The 18,612-nt window shown below is 35.4% G+C and overlaps 1 protein-coding gene across 4 annotated transcripts in view; it reads right to left on the bottom strand.

The window, feature by feature from the left end:
* VPS13B (vacuolar protein sorting 13 homolog B) overlaps positions 1-18,612 on the bottom strand; it is a 429,143-nt gene that overhangs the window by 66,067 nt on the left and 344,464 nt on the right. For all 4 annotated transcript variants that reach the window (XM_058833661.1, XM_058833660.1, XM_058833663.1 and 1 more), the window contains exons 37-39: positions 16,395-16,594; positions 13,645-13,852; positions 13,094-13,278 (exon numbers count right to left, since the gene is read on the bottom strand). In XM_058833661.1, the coding sequence (XP_058689644.1) occupies positions 13,094-13,278; positions 13,645-13,852; positions 16,395-16,594 (593 nt within the window). The remainder of the gene's footprint in view (positions 1-13,093; positions 13,279-13,644; positions 13,853-16,394; positions 16,595-18,612) is intronic.

Here is an 18,612-nt window from a genome sequence, read left to right as displayed (position 1 = left end):
GTCACAAGACTTCCCGATTTTTTTCAGAACTTCTCAGTGTTAAATTATTTGAATATTTAACGCCTGTGGACAAATACTGAAGACTGTTACACTACCACAGCAATGCTCCTAGCCTCCAATTATGGATACATTGGATACACCCAAAGAACTCCCCTAGGTTAACTAGGAACACATAAAGAGCATCTTCCATCATCTGCTGTCTTTTACACTACATTGTGGAGCCATTCACACTCACATACTTCTGTTTTAAACCTTCACAGTCTCCACTGGTGATAAAACGTTGGAGTTAAGTTAAATACTGTAATACTTGGCATATTTCCTATAGTATGAAGTCTTGGAATTACATAATTATAAAAGGATCTGTTTCATTTCTGACAAAAGGCTGCAGCCTTTCATGGTTGCATAGATACTTTACATACAGCAGAATTTATTTCTGCATACTTTTAAAACTCAGTCCCTAAAATACCTTGACATTCTTTTAAGAACCTGAATAAATATGTTTGAATACTTGGTTTGGTCTTGTGCTTCCAAATGTTTATCAAAATCTGAATTACTTTTTCTTATCAATGTTATTGAGTGATATGTCTGCAACAAAAGTCTCACAAAGCTATCATATGTAGCATATTTATTTCTCTTAGATTGCATCTCAAAATAAAACTCTTTCCTTAATGAGAATCTCAAAAATTGGATTAGAATAGAAAGTAATGGGTGTTTTAAAAGAAGCTAAGCAAGGTGATGAATTCTATTCCCACTAAGAATAATGAGGTGGAAGAACCAGTTCAAGAGTACAGTTAAGATAATTTTTTTAGTGGCACTACAATATGAAAAAACCCCAAACTTATCAGTAAGGATAGAGGAAAATAATATCGAGAGATTGAAAATAAAGATTCAAAATAAAGGCAGAGCAAAACTTGAAAAAACCTAAAGTGGATTTCACACATCCTGTTTAAAAAAAACCTAACAAAAAGGTACTTCATTATTTCCACCCACTCAGTAGGTGGTAGATCTATCAAAACTCCTCTTGAGGAAAAGATGGCAAAGTAAAATGATGAAAACAATTATGCCAATTATTAAGAAGTAATAATTCATAACTTGTCTTCAGGCTGTGGTCTGTGGTATAAACTAACAAACTGGAAGTTTCATCTGAGCGTGAGGAATAACTTCTTTATGGTGTGGGTGACTCAGAGTGATTGTAGAGTTCCCCTGGAGATGTCGAAGAAGCACCTGGATGCAATCCTGTTCCATGTCCTCTGGGTTACCCTTCTTGAATAGGGAGGTTGGACCAGAGGATCCACTGTGGACTCTTCCAGCCATACCCATTCTGTTATTCTGCATCCTGCATCACAACTTCTAAAGCGAATTATGAAAAATTGGGAAAGACACAGGAACGAGCGCTGAACTCAGCAGTATGAGTAGCCAGAAAAAACATCACTGAACAGTTAATACACACTGGTCAGCAAGTAGAAGAGATTATTCCTCTTTATTTTGTTTAAATTTTTTTCTAACTATGTTGTGATATGCCAAGGAATCTACAAGACCAAGAGACAGTATGTTTCAAAGTGTCATCTGCACATTAGAGGTAAGAAATCAGGGACACACATTCTGCAATTGCCTATACAAAATACAGCTCATGCTTTAGAACTATACAAACTATAAGCTTTCTAGTTTGAAGCTTGCAAAAGACTTAGTTGACTTAGAGTCTTTGATTTCTACATATCTAGCTTTATTTTTTCTAGGGGGTTTATTACTAATGCCTGATCTGGATAAGTTTAAGGAAAGATGGTAGCTCTGGGCAATATCAGCTGCCAAAAATAATAGTTGTGAAAGCCTGAAAAGGGGTTATAATGCCAGAACTGAGTCATTAGCAGTGGGAATAAGTGAACTAGCTGCAACAAAAAAAATTCCCCACATGTCAAATTAAGTATGGTGCTTTTACCTTAAAATATTTGAATAAAACCTAAGCTATAATTCATGTAATTGTTACTTCTTAGACAATGTGATCACAAAACACAAACAAACCATATTTAACTTTTTTGCTAAACAGCAAGCTTGGTTCTCCAGCAGACATTTTCCTGCAGCTTTTTGTCTTCTTCCATAGCTCTCCAAGACAGTTTTAATTCCAATTATTGTCACCTGTCACTTAAGTGTGCATAGAAGTATCATTTAACCATGAGCTCAGATTTAACCAAGAATTTCCAAGCTCTGTTTTGCAAGAAAACCACACACTGTGGCAAACACACTTATTTAGAAGGACGATTATGGCAACAGGGAGCAAAACCGCAGTCAAATGCTTTATTTTTCAGCAGCACCTTTGTTTAACAACAGAGATTAGAAGCAGAAATGAAAAGCTGTATGAAACAGCCTAAACTCTAAGCAGAGAACTTGAAGGCTGCTCCTTTTTCTCTTTATTGCTGTGAACTATAGACACTGGGGATCTGAAAATGGCATGGCAGTGTTTGGAAGAAGGAAAATGGTGTATTGGAAAAGTACATGACACAAACAAACAACTGTTCAGAAATAGCTGCCTTGGAGCAAAAATATTTTTAATTGGAAGAGAGCAGATTCCTGTTTTCTTTGAATCTTGTTTCACTCTATTTTAAAATGAAAATTTTCATGGATATTACACAAACACATGAAAAACATCTCTGATTTGAGCAGAGCTGAAACTTCCAACATACACATCTGTCTCTCCCAAAAAAAAAAAAAAAAAAAAGAAAAAAGAAAAAAAAGTGCCAAACAATGAGAAACCTGAAAATCCTCTTAAATCCCTGCATCCTTCTAGTAATTTCCTTCACACTTGTTAACCTATCAGCAAGACAGTATAATGTCAGTAATCAACATGAAGTACTACCACTAAAGCACTACAATGTGATTGTGTTTTTTCTTATTCTTCATATATTGTGTCACACATTATCAGGACCAGAATAATTTAATTCCTACTTGGAAACTAGGGGGTCAAGAAATGCTACACAGTCTGTTAATGCTTTGTTATTAATTTCATCATTTTGTGTTTTACAGATACTCCTTATTCCCACCTGTGATTACGTGTAATATTAAGACTTGATAGAGAGATGAGTGTTGACCCATAAGTGCTTTTTAAAGAATTTCAAGATCACAACATGCTTCTATATTTCCCTGTGAACTGATGTTATCCTCCTAGCTTCAGACTACTTGGCTAATTTGGACTTGAAAAGTGCTGGGAGCACACCACTCATCTGTCTACAGGTACACTTCTACAGCTGAGTAGAGAGGCAACATCAGTGGACTTCCACAATCTGCCACCTTACCACAAATGATCATACCAATTATTCAATCTACATTTTGTCAGAATGCTAACAGACATGGCCATAATTTCCAACTAGGAGAGAAATAATTAAAATATCTCCATTTCTTAACTAATCTCATATTTTTCATTAGCATCTATTTTTTCTGTAGGAAAAAGCTACAGGCATCAGCCTACTTCTTTAAGGTTGTTGAATGAAGGCTGTATAAAAGTATTATACCTTAATACTTAAATACTGAAGCATATGATCTTAAAACTCAGTATAAAAAATGAACTTTAAAACTATATACATGCAGATTTCTAAGGCTGCAAAATACATCTTGTCCAGTTCTGCGAGAAAGAAAGATAGATATTAACAGCTGGGTTACAGGATGTGCCTAATGTTTCTTTCAGTGATGCTTCCTTTTGATTGATGTATTTGCTAGAAAAGAAGCTTTTACAGAAGATATATTCATTTCTAGAATCTCAGTCCCTCAGATCGTGGGTGCTTCCTCTTGGAAATGAAGCTATTCTTGGTCCAGAAACAACCACTGTACAAAAAAGCGCACACAGAAGACAGGAAGCGCGTGTGTGTTTTATCTTCTCCAAGCGGGGCCACCTCAGTGAATGAGGCGGAACACAACATAAACTAGCACTCTGAGTCAGACACCAACCCATACTGAGATTTTGACTTCAGCTTCCTGAGCATGAATAAACTGATTGCTCTGTAATAAAGCTATTCTTTTATTACAATATTTTACTGGTTTAGGGCCAACTGTCTTAAAAATACAATTCTCTCATTAGGTGAACAGAAGTTGCAGTAGCAGGAAATAAAGTTTTATCCAGATTTTTATACGGAAAAAAGTCTTGGCAGTAACTACCAGGAACATTACTTTTAAATTTGATTTTGAAGTATTATTTATATAAAACCAGCAAAAGAACTCTGCAGAAAAATATAATATGTAGAAAATGCCCAAAAGAAAAAGAATATTAAATAGAATAGAACTTTGTAATATGCCTGTTCACAAAACATGCACAATTCAATCTGACCAGTGGAACACCTACATTTTGGGCAAATGTAGGATTCTTCAAAATCCACATTCCTGTGTATCTTGTGTGATCGATAGTGTGAAATCATGCTACAAACCATTTACCTGTTAGGTAATATTTTTTAACCTTCCTCAGAGCTAAGATAATATCATATCTATGTAGAAAACAGACTCTCCTGGCCCAGCTTCAGACCACCAATATCCCCATTTCATGAAGGAAAAAACCAAACAACCAAACCACCCAAAAAAAAAAAAAGATGGCTTACAGTGAGCTAAAAATACAGCCTCGTGTACGTAGTTTCAGGATCAGCAGTAGTATTAGGATTAAAATCATTAAGTTGTACAAAGTATTTGTTGCCCCAACCACCTCAGTCCCCTTTGTATTTTCATTACAGTTTTCTGTACTTTGACAGCAGTTTGAAGTGTTACATATGTGTATATTTCAGGCAGTAAAATTTATTCCACTGTGGTACACTCTCAATTTTCAACACTCTGGAATAATCAGACACCCTAACTGGAGATGTTTTCAAAAATTGTCTCATATAATTTCTTCACAGAATTGTTCTACTTCTCTTTGAATTTTTTTAAAATAAATTTGGTTCTAAAGCTAGGACATTTAAATTACAAATACTCACTCTAAAATTTAATATGCAGTATCTGCTTAATTAATTTTTTCCTTTATCTATAGTGAGGTATTTGGCTGACTAATGAAAAGAACTACTATTTGGCTATCTGAGTAATAATATAGACCATGGCTCTTTCAACTCCATTTAACATATATACTAATAGTCCTATTAGTATGTTTATTTCATTTTATTAAAATTTACATCTCTCCTGCAGTTTATAAAATAAATATCAAATAGAGTTGTAATAAAGATATGTGAAAGAAAACTCTTATCTTCTGAGAAAAGTTGTTCTTTAAAAGTAGACAACTTCCTTTTAGCTGACTTTGGAAAAAAGCTTCTATACATCTTCAACTAATAGAAGCTATAAAAAACCTTTTGTAATATTGGAACCAGTTGAGAAACCACAAGTATTCAAATGCAGGAAATCATGATTTTATAACATTTTAATGTGATCTACTCTTGGGAAACAAAGTTAACCAAGCCCTATTTCTCTACAGGAAATATTCCACTGTACAGTTGTAATACATTGTGGTGAGGGGTACAGCTGCAATTTTTTCACCTGTAATGCCCCACTGGTATTGTGGCTTACTGAATTGCATCAAGATTGCCTTCCTGTCCGGAAAGCCCTCTAAGTACAAACACGACTCTAAGCCCAGGTTTTATTTTCCCCTGGTATCAGAATATGGTAATTTAAGAGCCCTGAGAAATGCTTTTTAACCTTTTAGAAGAAATATGTAGCATTCTTTTATTAGGAACTATGTTCTTTGCCTTTTAAAAACAACATATGACCAACTTATCAATTTATCAGGCTAGCAGGTTCAGAGCAAATGCAGGTGTGTGGAGTAATGTAATCTGTCACAGATACTGGCTTTTTTCATTATGGAAAAATTACTCTAAACACACTAACAGCTTTTTTAAAGAAAGCGCAGAATAGCACTGGGCTGTAACTGAGATTTCTTGCCTTTTGCATAGCAAAAGTAATGGTATTTCGTTAATTTATTAGATCTTAGTGTATTGTTTCAAGTTTTAAGAAATGTAAGTACACAGATTGGAGATCTTACATTAGCGACTCACCTACTTGCAACATGCAACACTCTTTATTGTCTCTTTCTGATACAGGAACTATCTTCCACATTTCATTTAAGGTTTTTAATTTTCTAGGCTTCAGTATTTATTAATAATAAGAGCACTATGATGTAGTCTCCTCTGACCATTGAGGTTAGCAGCCTATTAATACATAAAGTACCTTGTAATTTTCAGTATATGAGCTATTTTGACCTCATATTCTCACCACAGTAAAGCCTGACTCCTATAAGAAGTACCACAAAGTCAATGTACAGCCGGAAGGACTAGGGTTTGCAAAGTTTCATAAATCAGAGTCACAAAATCTGAAGAGTCCGGAACACGAGGAGAGTGTAAATCTGTCATTAAGATAATCTGATGGTTTCGTCAGTCCTCTGGCACCCGGTAGAATTTTTGCTGGCTCAGTAACCCCTAAGGGTAAATTTCACTGTGATGCACAGGCAAATTATGCACAACTTCCATTAACATTCCCAACAAGTTACGCTTAACTCCCTGCAGACTGCACAGAAACTCCAGGACAAACGATATAGTCTCATCTTGATGCAGGGAACACTAAGATCACACAGCAAAATAATTAAGATTATACACACACAAACCAGTAACAAAATAGTAAAGTCTGAGATAATCCTACTCTCAGGCAAGGAAGTTCACAAATAACATTTAAAGCTGGAATTCCCTAAGAGAACAGGCTGTGTTTCAACATCTGTTTAAGACTCCAACTTCTTTAGTCCCTATTTCCTTCCTTGCAAGAAAATGAAGACAATACTTATAATTAATAGCCAGAGTCTTAGCTTTGGAAAACGTGTGCAAAACTCAGATTGGATAATTTGCTTGCCTGCAGATCATCTGAAGTGTAAGTGGCTCAAGCTACAAGCAAACCTACAGGCTGTTACACAGACGAGCTGTTTACATTATGACCTGCACCCATTTTTGCACTCATGCACAAACAGAAACACTGCATCTATTGTGGAGACAGAGGTTCCCTACATTAGAGTAAGTGGCATTTGTTATGCTTCCAGTTTATGATCAGGTATCTTCAATAATAATTGTTTCTTTCCAAGCTTGTTGCAACTCTTCACAAAGTGGAGAAATAATAAAAACGCTATAAAATCTTTATATAGTAGTAGTATGACTATGACAGTAATTTTGAATAACACCCAAAGGTAGAATTAACAAGAAATTTGTCTGCTTTAAAAAGCAGACAAAACACCAAACTTGCCTTCTGAGCAATTCACAACAGCCAGACAAATTATTTCTCCATCCATCTAAAACGTTTCATTATTTGAAGACAATACTGAACTGCATGGCAGTAGATTCAATAACCTGCAAACCAACAGGTTTATCAAGAAGCATGATTGAACTTTACAGCTTATTATCTAGTAACACCATGAATTTAAATCACTACCTGTCACACACAAATCATCTGGATTTCCAAAATAGTTGTTGCTTTGGGAATATAAGAAATAAATCAAAAATTTGTGGTTTCCCAGAAAGAACTTTTCCCAGACTCTCAAATGCCCAGCTGAATATTGTAGCCCCAACAGGGAATGAAAAGTAAAGAGGAAGCAGAGTCAGCCAAAAATGAGGTATTCTCTGTTAAAAGGAAAAATTAATGTCTTTGACATTGATCATAATTCTTTTCCTGTTGACTGTCATGTCAAATCCTTCCTGGAATAATGACTTACAGTAGGTCTAATGTCAGTCATTCTTAAGCCCATGCTTCCTTAAGCCACTGTTTAAAGAGCCACAAGGTGTTAGAAAATTACTGTTTATTGGCTGACAGTGTTGAAAAAATCAGATTCCAGACTAGCAAGTTTGCAAATGCTTTTCTTTAAATAGCACATGCATGTAAGGCAATGCAACAGACAATTTTTTGAATCCCTGCCTTTTGAAGTTGGAAATATTTTATGTTCTCCTAAAAGAAATTTCACCACCTTTGGAAATGCTCCGTGTGAATTTTACCACAGCAGTTTTATTTATGTAGTCTTTCCTTATTAAATCCCAGTTAAGCCCTTGCAACCTCAGAACTATACTCTGCCCTAAAATATTCTTCAGTAGACCTTGATATTTCGTTAATTTAATCACCACTTTCCTAAACTGTGCTCTGTATCTTAGGACACTTTATAAAGAATAAAGGCCAGAAAAGGAGACCTCAGCACACATTCATCTTTTCATCAGCTGTTACAATCCTGACTACACTTGCATGCAATAGGAATCCTGGCAGGTACACAAGGGAAACATCCTCAAATACAAAAACCTGTCAGGGTTATAGTTCAGCAGATATTTTATTTTAACTTCATATGGAGAAATGAGCAAATGCTGTAGTTTATCTTTCTTTTGTTTAACAGCTTGCATCTCCCACTGGATGACAATCCAGGAGAAAGAATTTTAAGTCTGTGTTAGTGATGCATCTTAAATCAGAAAACTCAGAATTTGGAACACTAAACATTGTATGATTACTTTGATTAGATAAATCTGTTTTTCTTCTGCTTTTAAATCCATGCCACTTCAGTAAATACTCGTGACAATACATAGCATTTGTCTGAGATATGAGGCAGTGCCAGCAACGTCCCTCATTGGAAAGATAACTCTGCAATGGAATGACAATAAATGAGACTCTCTGTAAAAGGTTTACTAGATAAAACAGGTCTCCAGCTGTACAGGAGATAATTTGTGTGTCCTGTTCACCTGCCTGCACAGAAAAGCAGAATATTTCCCTGATGACATATGAACTGTTTTCCTACCTTGGTGAGCCCCTCCCAATCTTTGCTCTCTCCCCTGCCAACCTAAACCTGTCCACCTTGCTCTTGGTAAAGATAAATGATATAAAAATATAACCCAGATTACATCAGAAAAGTATAACAACATCATAGGCAAAGATAAACATAAATCTGGGATTCTTAAGACTGCAGAAAGACACAAGAAGACTGGGGAAATTTGATACACAGTGCAAGTACAGTTCTAAGCTCCACAGCACAAATATTCAATAGAACTTTCTTTGAGGTTAAATATCTAAATGTAGCTTCATATTGTATCTGCACACTGTGAAAGTCACAACTGAATCAGTAACGGATTTTTTCCCTCACTTTTTTTTTCCTGCTTTCCTGTTTCTGAATTTTAAAAATATCACAGAAACGAGGATGACTTGTCCTTTCTCAGATATGACCTGACAGATTGAGGGAACTGTACAAGTACAATTGAATTTGGCATCACACTTCAGAAATACAGCCCTTTGTTATGAATTAGAATATATTCTTCAATTACTCTTTATGTTCTGGGACAGTGGAATTATCTGCAACCATGGTCTGGAATCAGAAATTGCTCTTTCAGGCAACCAGAACAATCAGGATGGAGGAAATTTCTACAAATTCTCTTTCAACTGTCCTAGTAGCCTGATCAAGCCAATGTCCTCATTGTTCAGGAGATGAAGGGAGACACTATGAAGCCCTTACTCTGAAATTAAGACTGTCCAGCCCATTCTCATTCCTAAAGATGCTCATGTGTCTTCTACAATTCTGGTATTTCTGCAGGAGAGGTTTTGACATACATTCTGAACCAAAATCTGCTTGAAGGCAATTACTCTGCTTTAAAGTTCTTGGTGAAAGACATTTCATAGTCAGATTTTATAGGAATGAGAAACATCACTGCCAACATATTCCAACTTTAGCTGCCACACCACAAGACCATCACAGAGCAAACAGAAGACCTTCGCCCCGTAATGATGAGCTGGTTGCCTTACAGAACCTAGTTTAATGTTAAACTGGGAAACTGTGGCATGCCTTAAGTCTTCACATGTGAATACTAGCTGAGACAAATTTATAAACACCTGCACAGTTTTTATAAGAGAAATTATCTGCACATGAGAGTGACCTAAATGTAGCAGTAACTAAATTTCTGGAGCAAGATCTGTAGTTTTTTTCTTTCTGGTTTTGTGTACATAAACAAAAGACATACATGTCTTTCTTCAAGCACAGAATAAAATAGGCTTTTGAAGTTGTTCTTCCATGTATCTTTAACCATAAAACTTCCTCTTACCAGCAGTCTACTTGAATTATCATCTGTTACAATGGAAAAAGTCTCAGACAGCATCCTTTTTTATGACTTAACAATATATAAATCTTCAGTATTTAAAAATAATGGAATTGCTACTTCATCTTGCTTTTTACCTTTTGAATAACTTTTGTGAAAATTTTCCAAGTTTGGACTTACCTCAGATACTTTCAACTTCCACAAAGAAATACAATCCTGATGCAATTTCTTGTAATTTGATCTAGATTCTCACTTCCTTCAAACAATTAGATCCAAATTCTATTTCAAATTGCTAAAGAAATGCCACATGGTATGCCATGGCAGAGATATCAGTTATTCCTGTTCCCTCCACAAATAAAAGCAACAATGTTTGGACTGTAAAAACAAAGTATTAGAAACCTGACCAGTGAAACTGCTTACCTTTGCAACAACACAAGGTAAAGCATGAGAAAACAGCTCTTGGGGCAATTTAGAAATAGCAGCAAGGTAAGGCTCAACAGAAACAATATAGTTCATATCAGCTCTTATAATGTGAAACTGGTCTCTATCCTTTGGCTGTACCAGATAACATGTACCTTCAATATTTAGAAAAATTCTCTTTATGGTGAAGCTTTTGCAAGTTCCAGGAATTTGAATAATAACTATAAGAACAGAGTTCTAAAAGCCACCCATGATTAAAATGTTATGCTGAAAGTTTAACAAAGACAGAAAGCTAGATTAAATGTCATAGCAACTTCCTCAGAAAGAAAGAACTTACAACTGGAAAACTTTGAATTCAAGACAAACTACAGAAGGGCACCTTTGACTGAATCTTTGTGAAGTAGAGGACTAAGGGAGACTGGTAACACAGCTGGGGACATTATGGGTCCTCCTTGCATTTGAACATATACACAATCCTGGGAAAGTTCATCAAGTATATTTTAATACATAGCTTGGTATCATTATTGTCTTTAAATTTAGATCCTTTTTTTCAAAAAAGCGTAAGTCTTTGGCTTGCAGATGTTTTTCTAATGTTTCATTTCAAGAACTGAATAAGATAAACATTGTTTTACCTTTTTTCTCTTTGTATTAAATGAATTTTCATATGCACTAAAACTGCACTATATTAATTAGCACGTATTCATACAAGGAAAAAGTGCAGCTGATGAAAGACCTCATGATTAACTTAAATTAGTATTTGAAGTTTGATATGAGTATTTGGTAAGTGCAACTTACCTAAAGAAATTAAAAATTGACTCTGTATTATTTATTCCACCCACATACCTCTGTTAGAGCAATAAAAAAATGCACACTGTCCATGTTTTAAATGGCTGTTCATCAGATGTTGGAAAATGTGATAAATCACCATCTTGAGCCATGCAACGATTACTGCCATAATTAATGGCCTACAACCAAAGCGTGGATCTTCCTGTAGGCATTTCTGCACATCATGTGTCCAAAGCAGAATTTTTGACTAGATGTCCTCTAATTTGGCTGATATCTTTGTATTTTCTTTTGTGGTAGAAATCTGAAGAATTACATAAACACCAGCAGAAGCTGACAGAACCTGATCACTGGTAGCTGAGTGCTTCTGACTCTCTGAGGCGATCACAGTGAATTGGACCTCTTCTCTAGCCTGTTGCATGGAAGCACAAAGCAGAACTTGTGTGCTACTGAAAGTCCAGCTGTGTTTGCCCACTTGAAGAAGAAGTGATATTCCCCTTGGACAGGGGAATACTGTTCCACAAGCACATACATAACGTTCATGATGTCTGTTATTTATAATGGGAGTGTAATCTAATTAAACCAAAACCTTGGTGTGCTGTGCTCCAAAAATACCAGCCTGAAAGAAGGCAAAATGCTGGCTTTCATAGCAACCTAATAGGGTCATCAAGACAGCCTACAATAACACAATTTTGATCTTTGATTCAAACCTCATGCCAAGTGGAGCTGATTTTTTTCCATTTAATTTTAATTTTCATGTAACTGAAAGGAGCTGACATGTGGCTGTCTAGAGGGCAAAGAAATTGGCAGGACACTTACATGATCTCACCAACAGTATGTGCATGGTAATAACATTATACCATTTATCTGAGGAAGATTATCCTACTTATTCATAACTCAAAGCATATTGGTGAATAATTCAATTTTAAAAGCAATTTTTACCATCACAGCAATAATGAAATATAATTCAACCATTTTGAACAAATAGGAAGAACTGGGAAATATTTATTTCCCTTGACTCACAAAACTATTCTGATTGACAAACAGATTGAAACTAAAAAAAATAATGACAGGTCCAATTTGTAATACAAAAGGGAAATGGAGATGACCAGAATTAAAATTGAGCTAAAATCAAAATATGTATGCAAGGAATAAGTGAAGGTAAAAAGAATTACACTAGACAGGAGAAAATGTAATGACCCATTTGCATACATGAGAAAGTAAAAATTCCAGCATATTAAGGATCAGTGTAATTTTGAGGTATGGTCTATTTTGGGGGCACAGAGACTGCAGCACTCAGCCTTCCTTCAAAGAGATGCTCCATGATCTCACACAGTCAAACTGCACCGTTCACTTCAACCCTCTCAAGGTAAAATGAGAGAAAACAGATGCTTTCCCTCTGCCCTGTGGAAGAAGGAGCAGTACAGCCTTCTGCCATCACAGAAACAGAAGAGAATGGGCAGATTGGAGATTTTACTTCAATGATTCCACTAGATCTTGGAAATTTCAGACCAAATCTTTCATCACATGTTTCAGTTTCAAACCAAATGAAGTCTTTAAGTAAAGACTGATGGATCTGTATGCTCACAAACGAAAACTGATAAACTTGGCTATAGCTTATTATGCAACATAAAAACTTCAGAGGTAAGTGGGTAAAAGGTTTACACAAGCAGTTTTGAAACTAAAGATATGCTCAAGCTGTGCAGTGTACCTCATATTGGTTTTATAGAACTCCTGACATTTGCTTTGTGCTTGCTTTTAATAAATCTGAGTTTGAAAAATTTCACTTTACAGCAGTAACATTTTAATTTCTTACTGAAAGTAGAAAACTCATTACCCACCTGAAGAACATCTCCAAGGTCAGCAGTGCTAATATCTGGGTCTTCAGTGGTATTAAAAGGAACAGGGTTAATTCTTACAAGCGTGAGCACTCTGGGTTCTGGATATCTCCATAGCATCATTCCTGGACTATCCTCAGTTTCATTGTAAAACACAACTTCATAGGCACTGGGCAGCTTTTGTGCTTCTGTCAAATGAAAGAAAGCTATAATCTGTTATACAATTTCAAGAAAGAAACATGCTGGTTTATGAAACCAAAGTGATTAAAAAGAAATCCCTCGGGATCAAAAGGAGAGAAAATAAAAAAGCGATTTCCCTGACTTCTAAAACATTATAGCTTAATGGAAAAAAATCAAAAAACTATTTTAAAGTATTTTTTTTTTTTAATTCTAGCAGATGTCTTTTCAACTACTTTTCCAAAAAATATAAAGTTATTCATTGTAAGAGGCAAGTAATGTCTAATAGGTTACTACTGTTTTTACTTCATAATTGAGAAAAAAAGAAAGAAAAAAAAAGAAAGAAAAAAAGACAGCCAAAATTATATCCTTCTTACCTGCATCCTGTATATACTGAAACAGGCCTGTTCTCAGATCATCTGAGGTATGCTCAGTTTTTGAGGCCTGATTCCTTTCCGCAGAAAAACAAGTGGGGTATTTATGTTCAGGTATCAATGTCTCTACACTGCCCTTTTTGGTCAGGTATTGCCACAGAAGCTCCTGGAGAAGAACTAAACAGTTTAAATGCTCTTGACCCCAGAACACCTTTAAAAAGAAAAAAATAAATAAAGAGAGAAAGAAAAAATGAAAAAATTACATACAAATATTCACCCATTTTTGAAGGGCAAAACACCTCCCCAGAGCAATAAGAACTTTAGACAGCTTTGAGTCTGCTCTACTTACACCTTAGTTACTTGCAAGCATTCCTAATGTTAAAATAAAGAAGAGAAGCAGCAAAATATCTTTACGAAACCATTGGTAAAATATGTTCTTTTCATTACCTGAAGGAAAACATTAACTCCTACCATTTAACAATTCACAGCGATGCTGCCTGGAAGACCACAGATCTTAAAAGTTATATTCAAGAACTGTACGTAATGCTAGGACTGGTCACAGGTTTCTCAGTTTGAGACATGAAAAAAAACCCTTAAAGGTACAAAGTTTAAACTCTTCAAATAATTTTTTGCTCCAAAACTGGAATTCTGGAATACATTTAAAACTAAGTGACAGAGCAAAGAATGTGATGCAGAAGACATGAAAGATCATCTTAAGCACAAAATTGAAGCATATGAATTGGGTGCTCTGCAAGTCCCCTAAGTGAGGTTAAAAGGTTCAAAGTTTTCTGAAATTTAAAACAGAAATACAGAAAAATATCTAATAAAATTTGGCATGCAAAAGTCAAGAAGATCCACACATTTTGTAGCAACATTAAAGGCAAGAAGGCATTTCTCCCAGCCTTGACAAGCATTTCTGCTTTTTTAAATCAAGCTCCTGTTTGAGAGAATTGTATTAATGGGGACAAGTCCTTTAGACTTTATGTGCAAGAAGGCCTTGCAGCAACATGGAAGACAAGAAAGGAGCTAGCAATTAATACAGAAATTAGACTTGGAACCAGTGTGGAATGAAATCAAAATCCCCAGACAGTAACTTAAAAGTCCATGGCAAGAGTGTGAGTAAACAAGTCAGGTGTGCACATAGTGCAAATTGTTCAATGGGGGAACACCAATTTTCAAATGTGAAAAAAAAATCAGAAGATACTTAAAGGGAGTGTAGTACAACTGCCAAGAAAGCAGGTTTTTTACTGCCCTGCATCTACAAGCCCACAGAATAAACCAAGACCCTCTTGAAACACAGCCACAGCCAGTCCTGTGCTAAACATTCCCAGGATAGTCAGGTCATCCCCTGAATTTAGTGCATCTCCACTATGGTTTCTAGAGTACCTCTGGTCTCAGAGCCCCACACCTACTCTAGCACCACCTCAAAGGAGCTCTCTGTCACCTTAAGCCAATCTGAGAGGCTTTTTCTCCCTCACAGTTTTATTATTTCATTTGTAGGCAGCTGGGAACTCCAGGGCATGGAACTCCTACTACAGTATTCAGAGATGAGGCACTGATTTTACATAAACTCTCAAGGTTCTGCTGCAATACAGATTAACAATGATAGATGAGGTCATGTTTAGAGCTGGGAAAATCATTAGCCATAAATAAATTAATTTGAAACAGAACTGCTAATGATTTTGTCATCATTCTTTAATCTATTCTGCCAGACCAAACAATTCTCTTCTGCAAAAGCTAATTGTCCCTAATTATACTCTAATAATAAATGGCTTTCTGAGATTTACAGATTTTTTTTTGATACTTGTCAAATCCCAAAATTTTGGGAAAAAAAATTGCATTTTATTTTCAACACAGAGGTAGTCAGCCAAATACCTGTGAAAAACAAATAAAAAAAGGAGCAAAGAAACAAATTGACTTATTTATTCATTAAAATGTATTTTCTTCTATATTTGTATTATCTGATTAACCCTATTTCCAGCACTGTGGTTCTAAGACCTTCTAATGCTAATTCTGGGAAAAAAATTAATGACATGATTAAATGTCAAAATTTCCTTTTTGTATTTTATATACTTGATTTATGTATTTATTTTAAAACATTTGGTGTGTATATAGATACTACAATAAAAATAATTAAAACAAGACATATCTTATAGCCCACTTGTTTAAGCCCCACAGAATCTATTTTTTCATTTCAAGAACTCCCATGCTTCCTGGACTGATTTCAAGTTGTGGGCACTTCCAAATAGGAGAGGATAGCATGGAAAACTGAGTATTAATTGCTACAAACAACAGTTTGCAATTACTCCCCTGAGAAATTCGTGTAAGTTTAGAAAGAAAGGATATGTACTTCTTAAGGCTACCCCTAGGCATTACAGACACATAGATCATGGACAGACAAACACACACACATCAGAACAGGACCTTAGATATTAAGTGTTAGTAATTTGATCCAGCAGTTTTAAGGAACACACACATACAGCTAAAATACAGGGGTTAAGCGGCATTTAGAAAAAATAAATAAATCAAAAACCAAAACACTGTACACAATTTTTCAATCAAAAGTTTACTCGAAAGAGTAGATACTTATTTTATAAGGTAAAATAAAAACCACCCAAATCCAACATATAAAAATCCCCAACCTAGTGACCGGTTGTAGGATGCAAAGGCTTTCATGCAATTTATTTATGAAAACTCAATCAATCCAAAGCCAGTCCAGCTCAACAGCACAACTACAAACATCTTATACAGACCTGCAGCAGTCCTCCTCTCAAGTCAATGTAGATTTTTGGAACAGATTGCTCTGGGCCAGGATCACCACTGTGCTTACACCACTTGGCTTCCACATTAACAGAGCAGCTAAAAGGGCCTATCAGAGATTTTGCTCTTTCTTTGAGACTTGTTTTTAGTAAGAAATCTTTTATGTCAAGGACTAAAGATGATCCATGGATTCCTAAAAGAAGAGAGAGAAATTTTATCCCAGTGGCAGTTACTCTCCCAACACTTTTGTGCTTATTTCCTGAAGTCACTTTACCATGAGCCTGGGGACCCCTGCCCACAAGCCATTACTCACACAAGTAGTCCCACTAATTTTCATGGAAATACTTGTGTGGACAATCACACTCCTCTCCAAGCAATGGCATCACAGCTGGGAAACAAGATCCGTAATTTTTTTAAAATTTCCTGTTTCTTCCTTAGTTTGCTCATCCTACACTATCAACCAAGCTTGATACCACGTTGTAGTTACAGAGCAAGTATGTCTCATCCACATTCCTTATAAAGAAACATTTGCTAAAACATTACTTTTTGGATTCTGAGTACTTTAAGGTTTATCAAAAGAGACATTTTTCATTAAACTATGATTTTTTTTCAAAAAATTCTATGAAGAACAAAAACAGCTGCTTCACTTGATTATATTTCAAACTGATAGGAAATAGCGATTTTGAGCAGTTCTCTGTTTTGTCCTGATTAATTACTATAACATAACACCTTGCTAGACTTACGCCTGCTACTTAGCAGGAGAAGAAGGGTACTGTTTGAATTCAAATAATTGAAAACAAATGCTTATCTCAAAATATATAATGCACATTTCCTGAGAAAAGAGTTTAAAGTTTTCATATCATAACCTTTTGAACTTTACATAGCTTCATAAAACCTAAAAATGATAATGGCAGATTACATTTATGACAGAACTTACATACTCTCATAAAAGATACAAACATTTTGAGGACAGAAACATCATCTAGAAATATCCCAGCTCTTGTGAATTTAACTTACTGCAAATCACTCTTTAATAAAATAAACCATACCTAATATCTCTATTTCTTTTGTATATTTACATGGAAAATACTACATCTGAGGTTGGCTTAACTTTTATCTCTTTTGGTGCTAGTAACTGGACTCCACACCCTGAATGTTGGATGTCACCCTACTTTATAACACACACAGCTTATTTTTCTAATGAAACTAGACATTTACAAAAAGTAAAATATTAAAAAAAAACCAAAAAACCAAACACCTAAGGCTTACACACAGGTGTTTCAAGGTACAGTTTCATTTTATATTTTTATAACTTTACTGGTAGAAAAATCCCCCAAAACACAACCCACTGTTTTGAGTTTATGCCGTAAAACTTCTCCTATGAATCTCTCCTAATATCAAAGGAAAAAATCTGTTTGCATCCTGGGGCTTACAGTTTCATAACACTAAGCACTATTTTTTTTGTAATGGAAGAAAATACACTGCATATTTTTTTTTTAACCACCAAACACTAGGAAGGTGGCCCAACAGTGCACATAGTAATGGCGTTGAATTGTGTCCAACCTGAGTGGGAACCACAAACCTAAATCACCTCTCCTTTGAGCTGCTGGAGTTTTGCAAGAATGACCAAGGGCTCAAGCAAACCACTGTCCCATCAACAGGACTGTTGTCACCGATTGGGAAAGGAGTTCTAGCTTTGGGGTTTTTTATTTAGGCTGGCTTCTGAAATCCTGCATCTGCTCTCAAGGGTAACGGGCTTATGGGACAGGTCTGTTCAAGGTGGTTTTTGACACAGAATTTCAGTGATAATCAATAAAACTAATGTCAGCACACACCAACACCCTGCTATGGTTAGTTATTTTAAGAGGCACTACAGTATTTGGAAATTATTTTTTTTTCATATTATATATAGAATTTTGATCTTAAAGAGAATAACTTCTTGGTAACTATTGCTAAATTCTTCAATATAAAGAAATGTTCCTCCTATAGTTTTATTGTAATATGTGCCAAGTTGCAGAAATAACAAAAGGGGAAAAGGAATGCCAGAATACAAGTGGTTTTATTTATGTTTTCTTTCACTGGGATTACACTTGGAAGGATTATGCTTTGCAGTCTCTTTGTGTTGTCATCTCAACTCCACAAAGTACAAAGAAAACACAATATCCAACAGCTTAGAAGCAGAACTGAGCATTCAGCACATAATACTGCTGG

The sequence above is a fragment of the Poecile atricapillus genome, chromosome 2, assembly GCF_030490865.1.
Source record: "Poecile atricapillus isolate bPoeAtr1 chromosome 2, bPoeAtr1.hap1, whole genome shotgun sequence".
NCBI lineage: Eukaryota > Metazoa > Chordata > Aves > Passeriformes > Paridae > Poecile > Poecile atricapillus.
The sequence above is the reverse complement of the archived record's forward strand: the minus strand, read 5'-3'. Positions and strand labels throughout refer to the sequence as shown.